The sequence below is a fragment of the Theropithecus gelada genome, chromosome 14 (assembly GCF_003255815.1).
Source record: "Theropithecus gelada isolate Dixy chromosome 14, Tgel_1.0, whole genome shotgun sequence".
Classification (NCBI taxonomy): domain Eukaryota; kingdom Metazoa; phylum Chordata; class Mammalia; order Primates; family Cercopithecidae; genus Theropithecus; species Theropithecus gelada.
Genome location: NC_037682.1, coordinates 3,317,306 through 3,336,441, shown reverse-complemented (window position 1 = coordinate 3,336,441; position 19,136 = coordinate 3,317,306). Strand labels below are relative to the sequence as shown.

At 53.2% G+C, this 19,136-nt stretch overlaps 1 protein-coding gene and 1 non-coding gene across 6 annotated transcripts in view; both read left to right on the top strand.

Annotated features, from left to right (window-relative positions):
* Positions 1-5,915: 5,915 nt before the first annotated feature.
* CARS (cysteinyl-tRNA synthetase) overlaps positions 5,916-19,136 on the top strand; it is a 56,914-nt gene continuing 43,693 nt past the window's right edge. For 2 of the 5 annotated variants that reach the window (XM_025355854.1, XM_025355853.1), the window contains exons 1-2: positions 6,072-6,183; positions 15,077-15,325. In XM_025355854.1, coding sequence (XP_025211639.1) covers positions 6,159-6,183; positions 15,077-15,325 — 274 coding nt within the window. In that variant the 5' untranslated portion in view covers positions 6,072-6,158. Of the gene's footprint in view, positions 6,184-15,076; positions 15,326-19,136 lie in introns of all 5 variants that reach the window. The other 3 variants (XM_025355857.1, XM_025355855.1, XM_025355856.1) reach the window with 3 other exon arrangements.
* On the top strand, positions 14,549-14,711 carry LOC112607529. Its single transcript, XR_003115858.1, has one exon. It is a non-coding gene; the product is annotated as a U1 spliceosomal RNA (small nuclear RNA).

Genomic DNA, 19,136 nt, shown 5'->3' with positions numbered 1-19,136 from the left:
CTGTTCAAGAGGGTGGTGTAATTATAGACAGAAGACGAAGGCTGACGTGGGATGTGAGCTGTGCATGGTCAAGTTCTTGGTATCAAGCCAGGAGAGACTGGTGCTACTTGAGCCAGGGAGGTCCTCGGGGGAGCTGGGGGCTTCCGGGCTGGGCACTGACAAAGCCCATCCACTCCATGTTCTGCCAGATGTTCAGCAATGGGTTGACAGGTTTTTCAAATATAAGTAGATTTCTTGGTTATGAATTAAAAGCATTTTCATTCCTTCACAGAAGTCATGGTCCCAGTTAATAGAAATTCATTTCACGTCTCCTCTTTTTGCTTTCAGAAGAGGCAAATGAGCCCGGCAGCCCTGGAAGGACCGTGCTGGTGTTTGGGCACATCCTCCTGGAAATGACTGACGGTGTCTCAGAGCCCCAGCACAGAGCTGGGTGTTTAGGCCTTCACACGGGCAAAGCAAAGTCCCCAAAACTTCCAGGAGTGGGTGTGGGGCAGCCCCAGGCCTTCCCGCCTGCACCCCCAGTTTTAGCCTGTGTCATGGTGTTTGCATTCACCTTACTGTAGCCCCAGGTGTCTGTGCTGGAAGACTGAAATTCTGGTTGTTTAGACCACTGAGTGGAAACTGAGCCACAGAGAGGAAAAGGGCTTCATCCAAGCGTCCCAGAGCTGCAGTAATAAATGACAACAAACTGGGGTGTTCAAACAATCAGGATTTACACACCCACCATGCACCCACAACAATTAAACATTAAAAACAGGAACAATAGGAATTCACACATCAACCATGTAGATCCCCACAACAATTAAATATTAAAACTAAAAACAGAAACAATCGGGATTTACACAACCACCAAGCACCCACAACAATTAAACATTAAATATAAAAACTGGCTGGGCGCAGTGGCTCACGCCTCTAATTCCAGCACTTTGGGAGGCTGAGGCAGGCAATTTACCTGATGTGAGGAGTTCAAAACTAGCCTGGCCAACATGGTGAAACCCCATCTCTACTAAAAATATAAAAATTATTACATGGCTGGGTGTGGTGGTGCACGCCTGTAGTCCCAGCTACTCAGGAGGCTGAGGCAGGAGGATCACTTACACCCGGGAGGCAGAGGTTGCAGTGAGCTGAGATTGCACCACTGCACTCCAGCCTGGGTGAGGGAGCGAGACTCTGTCTCAAAAATAATCATAATAATTTTAAAAAACCAATAGGGGACCGGGTGCGGTGGCTCATGCCTGTAATCCCAGCACTTTGGAAGGCCAAGGCGGGTGGATCACAAGGTCAGGAGATCGAGACCATCCTGGCTAACACAGTGAAACCCTGTCTCTACTAAAAATACAAAAAAATTAGCCGGGCATAATAGCGGGAGCCTGTAGTCCCAGCTACTTGGGAGGCTGAGGCAGGAGAATGGCGTGAACCCGGGAGGCGGAGCTTGCAGTGAGCTGAGATCCGGCCACTGCACTCCAGCCTGGGTGACAGAGCGAGACTCCGTCTCAAAAAAAAAAAAAAAAAAAAAAGCAAAAAACCAATAGGGATTTACATGCCTGCCTACCACATACCCACAACAATTAAACAGTAAAAACAAAAACAGAAACAACAGGGATTGATTATTTCACAGCTGTAGAGGCCAGAAGTTCCAAATCAAGGCGTCCGCGGGTGGGTTCCTTCAGGGCCTCTCCAGGAGGTCCTTCCTTGCCTCTCTCCTGGCTTCTGGTGGCCACTGGCCATCCTTGGCTCGTGGCTCCATCACTCCAACTGCTTCCCCCTTCACATCTATCTCTGTATCTCTGAATCTCTCTTCTCATAAAGACACCAGGCATTGGCTTAGGGCTCATTCTAATCCAGATGACCTCATTTTAACTTGATTATATCTGCAAGGACCCCTGTTTCAAATAAAGCCAGCCAGGTACAGGGGCTCATGCCTGCAGTCCTCTCACTTTGGGAGGGCAAGGCGGGAGGATCGCTTGAGCCCTGGAGTTCAAGACCAGCCTGAGCAACATAATGAAACCCCATCTCTACAAGAAATATAAAAAATTAGCCAGGTATGATGGTGCACATCTGCAGTCCCAGCTACTCAGGAGGCTGAGGTGGGAAGATCACCTGAGCCCGGGAGGTTGAGGCAGCAGTGAGCTGTGATTGCACCACTGCACTCCAGCCAGGGTGACAGAGTGAGATCCTGCTTCAATAAATAAATAAATAAATAAATAAATAAATAAATAAATAAATAAAAATAAGTAAAAAGCAAGTCACAGTCACAGGTACCAGGGGCTAGAACATGGGCATAATCATTTTGGGGGGAACACAGCTCAACCCACAACAGGCTTGTCTTGGGACCCCTCAGGAGTTGGTAGCAGAGCTGGGAGCTCACCCATGTGTGTTCATCTCTAACCCTGTGCTGCCCCGGCTTGCAGGCCATGTGGCATTTCTTTCCCTAAAAGTGGTTTGGGTAGGACCTGAGCTGCTGGCTGTGCCAGCAAAGAAATGACTCTGCTTTAGTCACCTCAAAGCGGTGGGCCCAGCGACATCCTCCTGCCCATAGACACTGAGGGGGACCATCCATCCTCTGGCATGGAAAGAGCAGTGTTCTTGGAGAAGAACTTGGCCTTGGCCCTTAGGAGACTCAAGGGAGAGCCCTGCATGGTGGCCACTGGTGGCCGAGAAAAGCCCAGCTGCCCAGGGAAGGTGCTGTTCACTCACCCACTGCCCGTGGCCCAGGGTCAGACCAAGGCATCAGCCCCTCAGCCATTCAGAACAGGCCAATGAAGCTTCAGGATGGGTCTGAACTTGCGGAATATTTAGTAGGCAGGGTTCTGTGTTACGTCCTTACCCTATGTGCTCTTGTGAAATCCTCATTATCAGTTTGCTGGGGCTGCCACGCTTGGGGGCTTCAATAAGGATTTATTATCTCATAGTTCTGGAGGCTGGAAGTCTCAGGTCAGGGCATCAGCAGGGTGGGCTCCTTCTGGGGCTGTGACGGAGAATCTGTCCCAGGTTCTCCCCTGACTTCTGGTGAGTTGCTGACAATGCTTGGTGCCCTTTGGCTTGTAGAAGCATCGCCCTGATTTCTGCCTTTATCTTAACATGGCACCCTCCCTGCTTGTCAGTGTCCAAATTTCCTCCACTTAAAAATTTTAATTAATTGGCCGGGCACAGTGGCTCACGCTTATAATCCCAGCACTTTGGGAGGCCGAGGCGGGCAGATCACCTGAGGTTGGGAGTTCGAGACCAGCCTGACCAACAAGGAGAAACCCGTCTCTACTAAAAACACAAAATTAGCTGGGTGTGGTGGCACATGCCTGTAATCCCAGCTATTCGGGAGGCTGAGGCGGGAGAATCTCTTGAATCCGGGAGGCGGTGAGCCAAGATTGTGCCACTGCACTCTAGCCTGGGCAACAAGAGTGAAACTCCATCTCAAAAAAAATTTTTTAAATTAATTTATATATGTGTATTTATTTATTTATTTATTTATTTTAGAGACAGGGTCTCGCTCTGCACCCAGGCTGGAGTGCAGTGGCACAATCGTAGCTCACTGCAACTTGAAACTCCGGGGTTCAAGCCATCCTCCCTCTTCAGCCTCCCAGAGTGCTGGGATTACAGGCGTGAGCCACCATGCCCAGCTGAAATTTTCTGTTTTTTTTTTTTTTTTTTTTTGAGAGACAGTCTCGGTCTGTCGCCCAGGCTGGAGTGCAGTGGCGCGATCTCGGCTCACTGCAAGCTCCGCCACCTCCCGGGTTCACGCCATTCTCCTGCCTCAGCCTCCTGAGAAGCTGGGACTACAGGCGCCCGCCACCACGCCTGGCTAATTTTTTTGTGTTTTCAGTAGAGACGGGGTTTCATCGTGTTAGCCAGGATGGTCTTGATCTCCTGACCTCGTGATCCGCCCACCTCGGCCTCCCAAAGTGCTGGGATTACAAGCATGAGCCACCGCGCCCGGCCAATTTTCCCTTTTTACAAGGGTATCAGTTATACTGGATTAAGGTCCACCCTAATGACCTCATCTTACGACTTTATCATCTGCAAAGACCCTATTTCCATATAAGGTCACATCCACAGGTCCTCGTGGTTATAGGACTTCCACATCTTTTGAGAGAGACACAATTCAACCCATAAGAACCTGTGACCCAATGTGCTGCCCCAACGAACTACGACACCAGAGGGATGCTGAGGTTCAGAGTGTCCTCGCCCTGGTGGTAGGGCTGGGATGCAGCAGGACCGAGGAGGCGGGACCCACTGCTGCTGGACACTGCAGCACTCTTAGACACAGCTTGGCCACCTGAGCAGGTGATCATTTTCCAGTTCTGCTCTGCAGACCTTTTTTTTTTTTTTTTTTCCAGTAGAGATGGGGTTTCACTATGTTGACCAGGCTGGTTTCGCACTCCTGACCTCAAATGATCTGGCCGCCTCGGTCTCCCAAAGTGTTGGGATTACAGGCATGAGCCACCGCACCCGTCCCCACTTTGCAGATTTAAAAACAAGACATCTGGAAGCTCAGAGAAGTTAAACTCACCCCAGGTCTCACAGCCAAACTCTGGTTTGCCTGACCTGATGTCAGGAGGCCTTCTCAGTGCGAGAAAGGAAGGGTGGGGCAAACCTTAGCCGACTGTTTACCTCCAAGAGGCTTCTGACTCTCCTGGGCGCCTCTGGTTCCTTCTCCAAGGAAGGCATGTGGCCGAGCTGGGGTTGGGTGATTCATGGTCCTAGAGTGATGAGTGAGCAACAGGCACCATGAGAGTCATGGTAGGACCTGGCCAGACCTTCATCCCCTAAGTCCTGGACCTGGCCCCTTCTTTGGGATCAGTTGGGATCTCACAGAGCCTCCCACATCCTGGGCAACAGTTATGGCACATGCTACAGGGGCTTCGCAGAAATGTAAACAAACTCTTCCCTCTTGTTTTTTTTTTGTTTGTTTGTTTGTTTTTTGCCACCAATAGAATTTAGAATTAATTTATTATTTATTTATTTTTTATTTTTTAATTTTTTTGAGACAGAGTCTTGCTCTGTTGCCAGGCTGGAGTGCAATGGCGCAGTCTCGGCTCACTGCAACCTCCGCCTCCCGGGTTCAAGCGACTCTCCTGCCTCAGCCTCCTGAGTGGCTGGGACTACAGGCAAGCGCCACCATGCCCAGCTAATTTTTGCATTTTTAGTAGAGACGGGGTTTCACCATGTTGGCCAGGATGGTCTCGATCTCTTGACCTCGTGATCCGCCCACCTTGGCCTCCCAAAGTGCTGGGATTACAGGTGTGAGCCACAGCGCCCGGCCTTAGAATTTATTATGAAATTAGACATGAGGTTCCAAAAAGTAACTAGAAGATTTTTGATTTTTTTATTTTTCGAGAAAGGGTCTCACTCTGTCGCCTAGGCTGGAATGCAGTGGCAATCATAGCTCACTGCAGCTTCAAAATCCTGGACTCAATGATCCTCCTGCTTTGGCCTTCCAAAGTGCTGGGATTACAGGCATGAGCCACTACTCCTGGCTAATAATTTTTCTTGACATACTAAAATTCTGTTTCTCAAATAGCATTTCCTCTCATTTTGGGTGGGTGCACGAACCTTGGGTGGGATATCCTTGGGAGATGACATCATGCACACTGAGGAGCCCTAACGGGGTTGGAGATGGCTCCAGAATGGGGTCTGAGAAGGAGATGGAGAAGCCTGTTCACGGAACACTTCATAATGGCTTGCTTTCCGCAGGGTCACTGGCAGGACGGTCCCTAGGCCTGGAGCACGCTTCCCGTCCATCCCCAGGCCCTGCTCCAGGTCAGCCTCCTGGGAACCATCCCATCTCACACCCAGCCCCGAGGCCGCCCCTGACCTCCAGGCTGGGCCTGGTCCTCACGGCGCTTAGTGCAATGGTGACTTAAACACCTATTACAGGACACTCAGTCTTTAGTGCCTGTCTCCCCGCGGCTGGGCTAACTACTTCCAGCACGGACACCGAACGCTTTGCCGCGCGATGCTCCAGAGAGCGGGTTGCCGGGGGTTGAACTACAGCTCCCAGCATGCTCCGGGCCAGCGACATCCTGAGCCCTGGTGGTTGCCTAGCGACCGGGCGTGTCCCGGAAGACGGGCCCGGCGCGGGGCGGGACTTCCGGGGCGGTGATTGCATCAGATTCTGGGAAGTGTCTGTAGCCGCAGCTGTGGGTCCGGGATTCCCAGCCATGGCAGGTTCCTCCGGGCAGCAGGGTGAGCGGCGCGGCCGGGCCGGGCTGAGGGCGGCTGGGGTGCTCGGCTCGAAGGGCGGCGAGTCCTTATGTCTGAGGGGCCTGGGTGCCTGGGGTCTGAGGGGCGGCAGTGCCCGGGGTCTGAGGGACAGCAAGTCGTCGGGTCCGAGGGGCGGCGGGTCCTGAGGTTCGAGGGGTGGCACATCCTAGGATCCGAATGACAGCGGGTGCCCGGCTCCGAGGGACGGCCACTGGGACCCCTGCGTGAGGGTCTGCCCGACCCGTGGCTGGAGCACAGACCCGCGGTGACCCGAGCCCGGCCGGGGAGCTGCCCAGACCACCCAGCCTCAGTTTCCTCACTTGGTTCCTGCAGAGGTCCCCTTGCATCCTCACCCCGGGAGGTGGCCCTACATCAAACAGCCTCTCCCCAGCCGGTGCCTGGGCGGGCCCTCGCCCCCTCTTGCCCCAGCTGGACTTTGGGGGGGAGACAAAGGCCCAAGGGTTGTTTTGGTTTTCTGCCCAGACCTGGCAGCTTCCGGGAGGTGGGCGGAGGGCACCTGAGGTTGGTACTTAGGGAAATGGGGCAGAGGACGCCAGGGGTACGCGTACACACAGTAAAAGGGCTTGGGGCTTTACGAAGGCTTTCATCTCCAGTTCCGCAGGCAGTCCACTGCAAGCTGATTGTGAGAGCATTACTGACCCACTTTATTGCCAACCTGGGAGGTTCCCCAGGGACACAGCTGTGTCAGGTCCCCCAGTCACTCATGTCACCAGCGGGTAGACCTCGAGAGACCAGTGGGTCTTCTCTCACTGTCCCTCCAGCAAAATTTTAGGTGCTGGAAAGGCAAGAGACTGAATCAGAAAGCCCAGATTCCTAACAATCTGGAGCAGGCTTTCCAAAGGAAACATTCTCAGTGTCTAGTTTTTAATTCTCTTGGCTGCAAAAATTAGATGCAAGTTCTTCTAAGACACCTCCAGGCCCCATCGTCAGTTTAGATCGCACCAGGATTTCCTTGGCATCCGGTGGTGCCCTTTGCCCCTGAGGGTTTATGGGGTTATAGATAGGTAGTTCTGACAACCTGGGTAATCTGGCAGCGTGGGGACACCCAGATGACAGGGCTACACTCTTGTGCCTAGTGGCAGGAGGTAGTCACCTTCCAGGCACGCCACCTACCACCCTACCTGTGTGCCTGGATTCCAGCACCATCTCCACCCGTCCCAGAGCCAGGCAGTCCTCAGAAGTCACCCAGATTCCTGTAAAACAGCATCATGGTTAACAGCACCAACTCTGGAACCACGTTGACAGGGCCAGGGTCTCAGCTCTGCGCCCCCCTCACAGCAAACCATGGGTAATGGCTCCTACCTTGGAGCGTGGAGCGTAAGTGAGTTAATAGATGGGAAGGACTTAGAACAGTGCCTGGCACTCGGTAAGTGCTGTGTCCATGCTGAAAACTAGAGCTTTTTTGTTTTCAAAGTAAAAATGTGTTTTTGTTCATTTGTGAACATAAACGACGTATTAGTAGTGTTTTATATCTTGTTTTTAAAAATGGCTTCAGAATTTTAGGTTTTCAGAGCCTTGTAAGAATTGCCTTCTTTTTGGAGCTTGCCAGGTAGCTTGGAATTGCCCATTCCCGGCTCTCAGGGCAGCAGGCAGATTGCCCAGTCCTCAGCCTGCTCACAACATCTCCAGGCGGTGTTCTTCTGCCCCAGGGCATGGCCCACCTGCCCTTTACTATCAGCTCCTCCCATCATACACACACTCTCAAAGATGAGAACAGGAAATAAAATCCAATCGTAAATGCTTTCAGTGATCATCTTCCTAGATTTTTCAAAGAGGCCCTCATTTTTGTACCATCTTCCCTAAGTTGACTCAGAACGTCTTGTTTCTTCTTCATGATCTCATTCTTTGTAGTCTTGAAGGTGCATAGGCTTGGTGCCTGTCCAAGGGCCCGATTATTTCAGAAGGATGAGTTTCATTTCTGAGATTTCTGGGGTAGACGGAGCCTACCTCAGGGCCTTTCCATACAGACTTGGGATACCACTTGGGTGGCTGCTCATTAGGTCAGACTTATAGTTTAATTTTTATACAGTTTAATTCAAGGGTCTTCATAATAACACAGCCAGCATTTTTTCAGCGTGAGTCTGTGCCAGGCACTGCTCTAAATGCTTTACATCTGTTATCTCCTGCCACCCTTGGAGGAACCCCTTTGAGGAAGATCCCGCCGGCATCTTGTACAGATGAGAACCCTGAGGTTCAGAGAAGTCAAGCAATCTGTCCACCATCATGACTAGCCAGAGGCACAGCCAGGCTCCCAGCCTGGGCAGCCTGACTCAATAGGGACCTGAACTACTGTGCTGTGCTGCCTTTGATGATTCTCTTCAGACTCAGAGTAACTCAACCGAGTTAAGGCAGATGAGAATGAAGCTGATGCCCTTCGATGTGTTCCCCAGAGCCACGTGAAATGTTTGCTCCTCTATGAACTCAGGTACCATATTTCCAGATATTCGAAGAGTCTTAGGCAGTACCCTTGGGATAGAGATCAAGCCATTTCCAGTGTGGGTGCTCTGGATGGCAACATGGCTGTCTGATCGCCCCACAGGCTCACTGTGAGGGATGTTGGATTTCCCTAATAATGAATAACCTCCTGCCAGTAAGGAGGAAGATGGAGGTGCCGTTCTTGGGGGTGAGAGAGGGTGCCTGGGGGCCAGCTTTGTGAACGAGTGACAGCTGGACCTCTGGGGCTGGTGATCAGGAGAGATGGAGGCAGGGCAGGTGAGTGAGCCCTCACCTGTGGGAGGAGGCTCTGGTCTCTGGGAGTGGGTGGTGTTGGCTCCTAGTTGGTGAGAGCAGGGGTGCATGCCCCTCTCTCCTCCCCACGATTCATGTCTGGGGCTTTTTCCAGTCCTCTTTCTGAGCACTTCTTGGGTAGGGAGTGGGTCACTGGGAAGGACCCAAGAGGAGCCACTGTAGAGGGTGGGGGGCGGGGTGGGACCAGGGAAACATTTGCAGAAAGGGAGTAACCTGCAGGGTGAGGTGTTGCCTGGACACCCACAAGATGAGGACCCTGGTGGGACCTTAGAAGTAGCAGATTCAGAGGGCAAAGGGTCAGGGTGAGTGTGGGGTGCAGACCCCCACCAAACCGAGGCACTTCTTAGGAGCTTAGACCTGCTGTAAAAGGGTCTGCGTTTTAGCGAGCTGCCCACCCATAGGGAAGGTAGTTTAAACCTTACTTGCTGGGCCCACCCCAGAGATTCTGATTTGGCAGGTCTCTGGTGGGTGCAAGAATGTGACTTCTATGGAGCCCCCAGATTCTGCTACTGATGGCAGACCAGGACCATGCCTGGAGTGGAGCTGGGAGAACCTCAAGGGAAGGCAGGAAGAGAAACAGGGCAGCCGGGAGAGGTTTAAATGCCAATAGGAGGCCAGGCGCGGTGGCTCACACCTGTAATCCCAGCACTTTGGGAGGCCAAGGTGGGTGGATCACCTGAGGTCAGGAGTTCGAGACCAGCCTGGCTAATATGGTGAAACCCCGTCTCTACTAAAGATACAAAAATTAGCTAGGTGTGGTGGCAGGCGCCTGTAATCCCAGCTACTGGGGAGGCTGAGGCAGGAGAATCGCTTGAACCCAGGAGACAGAGGTTGTGGTCAGCCGAGATCATGCCACTGCACTCCAGCCTGGGTGGCAAGAGCAAGACTCCGTCTCAAAATAAAATAAAATAAAATAAAATAAAATAAAATAAATAAATAAATGCTGATAGGAAAGAGCCAGAGAGAGGGGGAGGTCGTACTGGCACGGTTGTTCGACGTGTCTGGGATGTGGTTCATTTGGTGTAGATTTGTTTTGGTATCTGTGCTGAGTGATTGCTTGGTACTTGCACTTTATTTCAATAAATGTTCTGTAGAGACTCCATCTTTGTAGCCAGTGATAACCACCCTCCCCCTTTGGGACATTGCCATGTCCTTCAATGTGTTGATGAACTGAACTGCAAGGTCACCCGGTAGTGGACATTCCTTCCCATGGGGGCAGAGCAGGGGTTTCAGCACGGAGTGTGCAGGCTCTACAGTGAGGGCCAGTGTCGAGGAACAGGTCCCTGGGAGGGTTTCCATCTGCTCAGAAGTGTTCTCATCTGATCTCAGCATCAAACTGATAGACCACAGCCTGGCTCAAACCCATGACCACTTGATAGCTAATCTATTTTTATTTGTTTCCTCGAGACACACTTAAATGCAGCTACCACAATTACCCAAATGACTGACTGCGTCCATCTCGTGGAAGCCTGTTGTTCTCCTCTGCTTCCCTGGGCACCAGCACCTTTCTGCTCTGAGAGGATCCTTCTCAAGCGTGGACTTGGTTCCCTTTTGATGAGTAGTCTAGGCTGCTCTAGACGGTACATTTAAGAATGATGTGATCCAAGATCAAGGCAGATTTGGTAATAAACTTTTAAAATAATAAAATTAATTAAATAAAAATGAGCGCATGATCCCCAGGAAAACTCCAGGAAATTCTCTATGTGTAGCATGCGGCTGTTACCATGACTCTAATAATACCAGAGCGATTATGATAATAATGATGGCAAATGGGGCCCCTGACTCTGTGCCAGGCAGCTTTTAAACATTTTACAAGTGTAATTTGACTTAATGGCCTGCAGCTTTACAAGGCGGACGTTCTGAGCGTGTTTTACCATGAGGAAATGCCGCCGTGGGTGTGAGTGTAGGCACTCAGCCCTGGAGGGCGTCAGGGCCGCCCCTCGGGTCTCCAGAGAGCGGATCTGCAGCAGCTTCAGTTCCCAGACTGCTTCCTCAGCACTCAAAAGCCACTGCAGCCGTTAGGACATTTTATGTTTTTCTCATTTTAAAAATAGCAGATGCTTACCGCAGAAAATGTGAGCAATGAGGAAAAAGGGGGAATTAAAATCACCTGTAATCCCCTCTCATCAACCACCGTCACTGTCAGTGTTCAGGCCGTTGCTGGTGGTCTCTTCATCAGAATCGATTCTGAGTGTGAGAGGCGCATGCCTGTCAGCTCGCTGTCTGAGCTGGAAGCCGACGCTGTGTCACTGTTTCTCAGGGTGCTGCTGTTGTCTAGCCCAACCCAGGCATGAGCAGTTGCAGAAGACCAAGGCTCAGCGAGGGGACAGGAGAGGAGTGTGGAGGGTCAGCATCGGGGAACAGCTTTCGAACTGTGGCCTGACCTGTGAGGGGACGAGGCTCACCTTCCGGCTCTGTCCATCCCTCTGGCAGGTTCTCTAATCTTTAGTGAACTTCATTTTCTTTATCATGAAATGGGACCACTGCTGGCGGCTGCAGAGCTGTTGGAGGGAAATGTCCAGCTAAACTAGAAGTCTCCCGGTTGGAAGTTGCTCTGCAAAAGAGTTTGTAGGAGTCTGATATTTATTTAGAGTTAGTTTTCCAGGACCTCGCTTTGGGGTGCTTGGAGCTGCCATGGTGGGTCTGCCTCCGCCTCCGTCCTCCCTGATCTCATCTCCAGCTGGGAGGAGAGCCCATTTCCGTGTGAGCAGCCTCCTTCCTTTCTCAGAGGGAAGCCCCGGCGGTGCCAGTGCTGACACCGGGCCTGTAACTGTGGGGATGGGGCAGGTGAGCTCACAGGCCCTCAAGGGCTCCCAGCACCCCCCTGGCATCTTCAGCAGGGCCAGAGTCCGCCCCTGTGTTTCTCTTTCCTTGGACTGTTGGAAGAGCTGAAGTGAAAAGTGACTTGTTCTTGTGTCTCTGGTATCTTTGGGCAGCAGAGCTCCTGCTAAGCAAGCCCTTGGGGGCTCAAAGCAGCAGAGGCTGTGGCCGGTTCCCAGCACTGGTCCTTGTGCAAGTGTCCTTCTGAGAAGGGTGCGTGAGGCCCAGTGCCATAGGGGAACGCCAGCCCACCACCGCTGGCAGGCACTCTGTGGTGCCATTCTGCTGTCCACTCATCTGTTCCCTCAGCAACTTTCGCTGGTATCTGGAATGTCACACGCTCAGTTGTAGATGCTGAAGATCGAGCAGTGACTAAGGTAGATGGAGCAGTGGGGCAGATGGTGAAGGAAAGAAATGCGTGCATATGTTAGACGGGGGTGCTGCGGAGAGAAACAGCAGCCAGATTCGGGGTCTAGAGGCGGGCACCATATGGACCAGGAGTCCTTGAAGACCTGGTGGGGAAGCCAGCACCCAGCAGAGCTGTGAAGGATTAAGGGACCTACTGGTGTCTGGGGAGCATTCCCCCTAAAAAAGGAGCAGCAGGTGGAAGGGCCCCGTGACCAGGGTATGGAGAGCCAGGTGGGGGCCCATGGCCAGCATGAGGACGGGCTTGTGCTGCTGGCGAGGTGGGTGTTAGGGGACAGCAATGTGAACTTTCTCTTTTCAGCAAAGCTGCAGGAGCCCTGTGGCTGTGAGGGGAGAGCCATGCTCTCCAGGTGGCGGTGTCTGGCTTGCAGGAATCCAGGTGACAAAGGCTGGCTCTCAAGTCCAAAGCCTCTTGAGTTAGTGGCCCTGGATCCTCCCATGGGTTGGCTATAGGTGCTCATAAGGATAACTCATAAAGGGGTGTGATTCCAGTTTTGGCTAGAGGGCGTGCCCAGAGCTCTGCTTCTGGGTGCCTCTGGCTGCTTGGAGTGGGTGGCCATCTTATTGGGGTCAGATGGGACGGTGGCTCCGTGCAGGGGGAGGGAAGCAGGGCAAGTTAGAGGGACACTGCACTCATCATCCCACCAGCGAGAGTCATCCCAGGAAGTCATTTTAAGCCCTGCATCCATGTTGAGACTTCAGGAAGGCTTCCCACACAGTGCCCACCCCTTTACTGCAGGTGGCTTCAGGATATCCTCTCCGGCGGCCATGGAGGCCGGGTCCTGGGGCATCACGTGGCTCCGTGGGCTCCCTGGCGGGTGAAGAACTCGACCCAGGGGGGCATTCTTGCTGCTGCAGCTATGCAGTCCGTTCTGACTCATCTTTGCTGACACCACAGCGTTGTGGGAAATGCCAGTTATTGGCCTGACACTAAGGGTTTTCCCCACCCTAGGCAAAGCAGGAAAGGCATTTGTGTGCAGTTACCCCCACAACACACTCTGCTCTCCGTTTTCAGAAGCTGCATGGGTCTGGTTGGGGTGACTGGCTCTGTGCCAGGGAGTAAACACAGAGATGGGGGACAAAAGGAAATGGGAGAGGGCAGAGAGGGGGACTGTGACGTGCAGGTCATCCACCCCCATGGCGGTGATGTCGGGCAGCTTGTGCCCAGGAAGGGGTGGCCAGACATGTACTTTCCCACCCTGAGTGAACTCGGGTGGGAGGGTGTCTGCGTGGAAGGAGCAAGCATTGGGCCTTTTCCCGCAGTCCTCTCAGCAAGCACAGTCACTGGTTCAAGGTTTGGATGCACTTGTGCTCATGGGCTCAGGGACCAGACTCCACTCCCTCCCCTGGCCGGAAACCTGGTACCATCTGCCTGCTCTGCCCCCACTTTAGGGAGGCGGGCTGTGGACACAGCACCTGGTCCCCAACTCTCGTGTCGGAGGTAATTGCAGGCAGATATTCCTTAGAATGGTTAGACAGATTTTATTCCCTAATTCCTGGCAGTAAGGGAAGGAGCTACGTTCCCTGCCGATTCAGCAGAGGTGACTTTTGAATTTAAAGGGAGAATGATTAGCTGGGCCTGGTGGCATGTGCCTGTAGTCCCAGCTGCTCGGGAGGCTTAGGCTGGAAGGTCACTTGAGCCCAGCATTTTGAGGATGTGATGAGCCTTGATTACACCACTGCACTCCAGCCTGGGCAGTAGAGTCAGACCCAGTCTCTAAAAAATAAAAATAAATAAATAAAAATAAAAAATGGAGAATGAAGGAGGAGAAGGAGGGTGAGCAGGGGCTCAAGTGCTCAATGCCATGGGGCTGGTCAGTGTGCATGTGCCAAGGCAGCTTTGTCTACAGCTGGCAGTGGTGAAAGTTAGGGTTCTGCTGATCCTCCCAATGGTGACATGTGGAACAGTGGCTCTTGGGTCCTTAAGTGACACACCTGAGTGGTGGAGGTGCATGCTTACTACTTTGAAGGCTCTAAGGAAGGAGGCTGGGGCCTGGAGCCAGGGGCCAGGGGCCAGGGGCCAGGGGCCAGGTGAGGCTGGCTGGAGCAGCCACGTTATCCTGGCAGCCCTGTGCTTTCTTGGGCTGGTCCTTTGAGGGGGCTCAGTCCTCCTGAGGCTGTGGCCTTGACCTGCAGAAGGCACGCTAGAGTCCAGCTGTCTCTTGGTACAGGGGTGTAAATGGCACACATTGTCAATGTGGGGTTCTCCCTACCCCTCATCCCCCAGCACCCAGAGGGAGAGGGTGCCACTGCGGCAAAGAGACTTGAAGTTGGTTTGGTTTGGGAGATTTTTGTTGTGAGTTTTAAAACATTGAGGTAAAGTTCACGTAACATACTTACGTGGCAGGAGGGATACCACGATGGTGTAGGCAGCTCTCCCAAGGCGAGGCTTATCCTTTACACTCCAGATGGGCTGACCCCGGTGATTTCCACAAATGTCAGAAACTGAACTGCACAATTTGTGATAGTGTGGAACTGTGTTTGTGCTTTCCCTGATAGAAAAAATAAATTAAAAACTTAAAAACTAAGTAATTTATATGACATAAAATGAAAAGTGCACAATTCCGTGGTATTTGGTGCACCATGTTGTCATGCAGCCTTCAGTTCTGTCTAGTTCCAAAGCATTTCATCACTCAAGAGGAAACCCGTCCATACCTGTTAGGTAGTCACTCCCCCGACCCCAGTCGACGCGCTGCCCCGTCCCTTTGCCTGTTCTGGATGTTTGGCGTCCAGGGAAGGGCTTGAGCACCTTTTTCCTTGGTTCTGCGCCATCCCCTGGTCCCTGTCTTTCTGAGTTCTGCCTGGCGGCCTCTGGGCTGCCTACCTGCTGCCTGACGCCATGTGCCCTCTGTCTTTGCAGCTCCTGACTACAGGTCCATTCTGAGCATTAGTGACGAGGCAGCCAGGGCACAAGCCCTGAACGAGCACCTCAGCACGCGTAGCTATGTCCAGGGGTACTCACTGTCCCAGGCAGACGTGGACGCGTTCAGGCAGCTCTCGACCCCGCCTGCTGACCCCCAGCTCTTCCACGTGGCTCGGTGGTTCAGGCACATAGAAGCGCTCCTGGGTAGCCCCTGTGGCAAAGGCCAGCCCTGCAGGCTCCAAGCAAGTGAGTAACAGAGTGGGTTCCCTGGCCATTAGAACCTCTCCCCTCAAAGTCAAGGGCTTTCTGCATCACCCTGGTGCTTACCTGGCACCTGTGGATACCTCAGAGGGAGCCTTGCCCAAGTGTGTCTCGAGCAAGTGGCCTGGATGGGCAGATCCAGCGCTCGCTGGGTGGAAGTTGGGATAAAATCATACCCTGTGGAGTTGGGTATTCAGGAGCAAGATGTTCACATCACTGTTGTGGCAGAATTGCCTGAGGTGGTGGGGTGCAGAGCTGCTGTGGCTCTGGGGTTCCATGTAGCATGCCCAGGCCATGGGCCCTAGCCTTGTGATTTTTAGCTAAGGCTATGCCTGGCTCTGGTTGACTCAGTTCTTTCTCTTTATTTTTTCCATAAGATTGCAGCGTGTCTATCCTCCAGTTTTAAAATCGTTGAATCCTAAAGTTTTTTTTTTTTTTTTTTTTTTTGAGGCAGAGTCTAGCTCTGTCACCCAGGCTGGAGTGCAATGGCGTGGTCTCGGCTCACTGCACCCTCCGCCTCATGGGTCCATACCATTCTCCTGCCTCAGCCTCCCAAGTAGCTGGGACTACAGGCGCCCGCCACCACGCCCAGCTAATTTTTTTGTATTTTTAGTGGAGACGGGGTTTCCCCATGTTAGCCAGGATGATCTGGATCTTCTGACCTCGAGATCCACCCGCCTCGGCCTCCTGAAGTGCTGGGATTACAGCTGTGACCCACCGCGCCCAGTTAATCCTAAAGTATTAATTGGCATTGAACTTTTAAAAAATCAGAAATAAGTCATTTTTTCTCTTTGAGGTGATGTCTGTCCCATAGCTCCAGCCTGTGGCTGCTGGTTGTGTCTGGGAAACGTGGCTGTGGTTATCTGAGGGAGATACTCCTGGGGTGCCTGCATGGCTTTATCAGTGTCTGTGGCAAATCTGAGGGGGCTCCATGTCATCATCACTGAAGTATGCCTTTGGGTGGCTCAGCTCCTCCTGTGGCTGTGGGCACTCCTCCACCTTCATGTGGGGGTAGGTTTTGTGCCCTGGTAGTCCTGGCTGTACCTGGTGGCCTCCTGGGGGCTTGTCTAAACTCATTTGGGGCCTGGGATTTGGAACATGCCACCCCGCCTCTGCCATGGGTCAGGCCTCTGCTAGACCACTGTTTGAACCAGGGTGGAGGTGGGGATGTCACATCTCCTAGGGGCCATGTTTTCTGGATAACTCTGCAGCAGACACTCCTTCCCCAGCATAGGGTGGAGGCCATTGCTGTGCAGGTCATCTCCTTCCCCATGTAGCCATTCCTGCCTGAGCCTCCAGTGTGGTCACCCAGGTGACACCTGTGCTATGAGGTGCCTTCTCTCCAAGTGCTCGGGTGTCAGGTTGTTCCCCCTGCCATGTGCTGTTCCAAGACACAGCCAGAGGGGGCAGGATTAGGGGGTGGAGTGGGCCTCGTACCTCTAGCTCAGCAGTGGCCTGTCCAGTTTTCCCTCATAGGGACTTGTTGAAAGAGCGGTACAAACACAAGCCTCCATCCACACTATGAGATGAAGGAAGGGTTTTGCTCCTGCAAACACCTTTTAACCTACAGAGAGGAAGCAGAGCCATGTTGTTGTGTAGCGGAATGGACCGTGGATAGCACTAATGGAGTTGTTGTGCCCTCCCCAGGTTCCAAATCCCCTCATCACCCAGGCTGCCCAAGAGGCTGCCAGGGACTGCTTATGCCAGGAATGATGGACATTATGTCAGGCGACCCTCACTCAAGCTTGGTGTACACTGAGCAGGGGCTGAAGAGGGAGGTGGGAACTGGAGCCTGGGACTGCTAGAGCATCCAGTGACCTCGAGTGGGTCCGAGGCGCCATGGAGTCCAGTGGAGTGTCCTCGCTCATGTCCCTGGGATGACGGTAGCTGTGGATCTCCCTCCATGTAGCTGTGAGAATCAGAGCCGCTGCCCCCACTGAGTGGGAACGCCCTCCATTTCCATTGCTCATACTCCCCAAGTATGCACCTTCCCTCCTGGCATGGTAGGCCACGTGCCCCTCCTCCTGCTCGCCCTTCCACCTCTGCTGGCCATCCCAGCAGCATCAAATGTGCCCGTGTCTGGCCCTCAGCATGCCCGCCTGTCACCAGCCCCTCCCATGTGCCTTCTGTGTCCTTTCTCTGAGACCATGGGCCTCAGCAGCCCGAGGGATCTTCTCAGACATGGAAAGGCTGTGCTTGGCCAGGCGCGGTGGCTCACGCCTATAATCCCAGCACTTTGGGAGGCCGAGGCGGGCAGAGCATGAGGTCAGGAGATTGAGACCATGCTCGCTAACTCGGTGAAACCCCATCGCTATTACAAATACAAAAAATTAGCCAGGCGTGGTGGTGGGGGCCTGTAGTCCCAGCTGCTCGGGAAGCTGAGGCAGGAGAATGGCGTGAACCTGGGAGGCGGAGCTTGCAGTGAGCCGAGATCGTGCTGTTGCACTCCAGCCTGGGCGACAGAGCGAGACTCCATCTCAGGGGGGGGAAAAAAAGAGGAAAGGCTCTGCTTAACCCCCAGGGCCCTATTCCTGTGAAGCCAGACCCCTTCCAGGGGAATCCGTTCCCTGGATTGCCGGCCTCCAGCACGGAGGTCCACTGGATATCAGGACGTTGAACTTGTTGGGCACTTCTCGCCCACAGTGGAGGCTCAGCCCTTGCAGCCTGCCGGCCTCTGCCTGCCCCCGGGAAAGAGTGTCAGGCACACCCTTCACTGAGGAAGGTGTGGGTCTGTCAGACGAGGCCGTGGTTTTACGAACGTGAAGGTTTGGTGTTGTTCTCACCCCTCGGATGGAGGACCCTTGACTTCCTGATGAAGGATTTCTCTCCATGAACCCCCTTGCTTGGGTCCTGATTTCTCTCTGTGAGCCCCTTGCTTGGGTCCTGATTTCTCTCCGTGAGCCCCTTGCTTGGTCTTGATTTCTCTCCCTGAACCCCTTGCTTGGGTTCTGATTTCTGTCTGTGAGCCCCTTGCTTGGTCCTGATTTCTCTCCATGAACCCCGTTGCTTGGTCCTGATTTCTCTCCGTGAACCCCTCGCTTGGGTCCTGACTTCTCTCTGTGAACCCCTTGCTTGGGTCCTGACTTCTCTCTGTGAAACCCTTGCTTGGGTCCTGTCTTCTCTCTGTGAACCCCTTGCTTGATCCTGATTTCTCTCCATGAACCCCTCGCTTGGTCCTGATTTCTCTCCGTGAACCCCTCGCGTGGGTCCTGTCTGCATCTGATGTGATGTTGGCAGACACTGCTTGCCACTTCCTGGCTTCTCTCTCCATCGTTTTATCTTCAGCCTCCCACATCCCTGTTTCGAAGGCATGTCTCTCATGAGCGGTTCATAGTTGTTCTGTTGTTGGATCTCTCAGGTCAGGGTGGGACTGTGGAATCAATGAATGTGTGTTCATTTTTTCCAAAGAAACAAAAGCACAGGCCGTGTGCGGTGGCTCACGCCTGTAATCCCAGCACTTTAGGAGGCCGAGGCAGGCAGATCACAAAGTCAGGAGTCCGAGAGCAGCCTGGCCAATATGGTGCAACCCCATCTCTACTAAAAATACAAAAACTAGCCGGGCGCGGTGGCTCACGCCTGTAATCCCAGCACTTTGGGAGGCTGAGGCGGGCGGATCACAAAGTCAGGAGATCGAGACCACGGTGAAACCCCGTCTCTATTAAAAAATACAAAAAATGAGCCGGGCGCGGTGGCGGGCGCCTGTAGTCCCAGCTACTCAGGAGGCTGAGGCAGGAGAATGGCGTGAACCCGGGAGGCGGAGCTTGCAGTGAGCTGAGATCAGGCCACTGCACTCCAG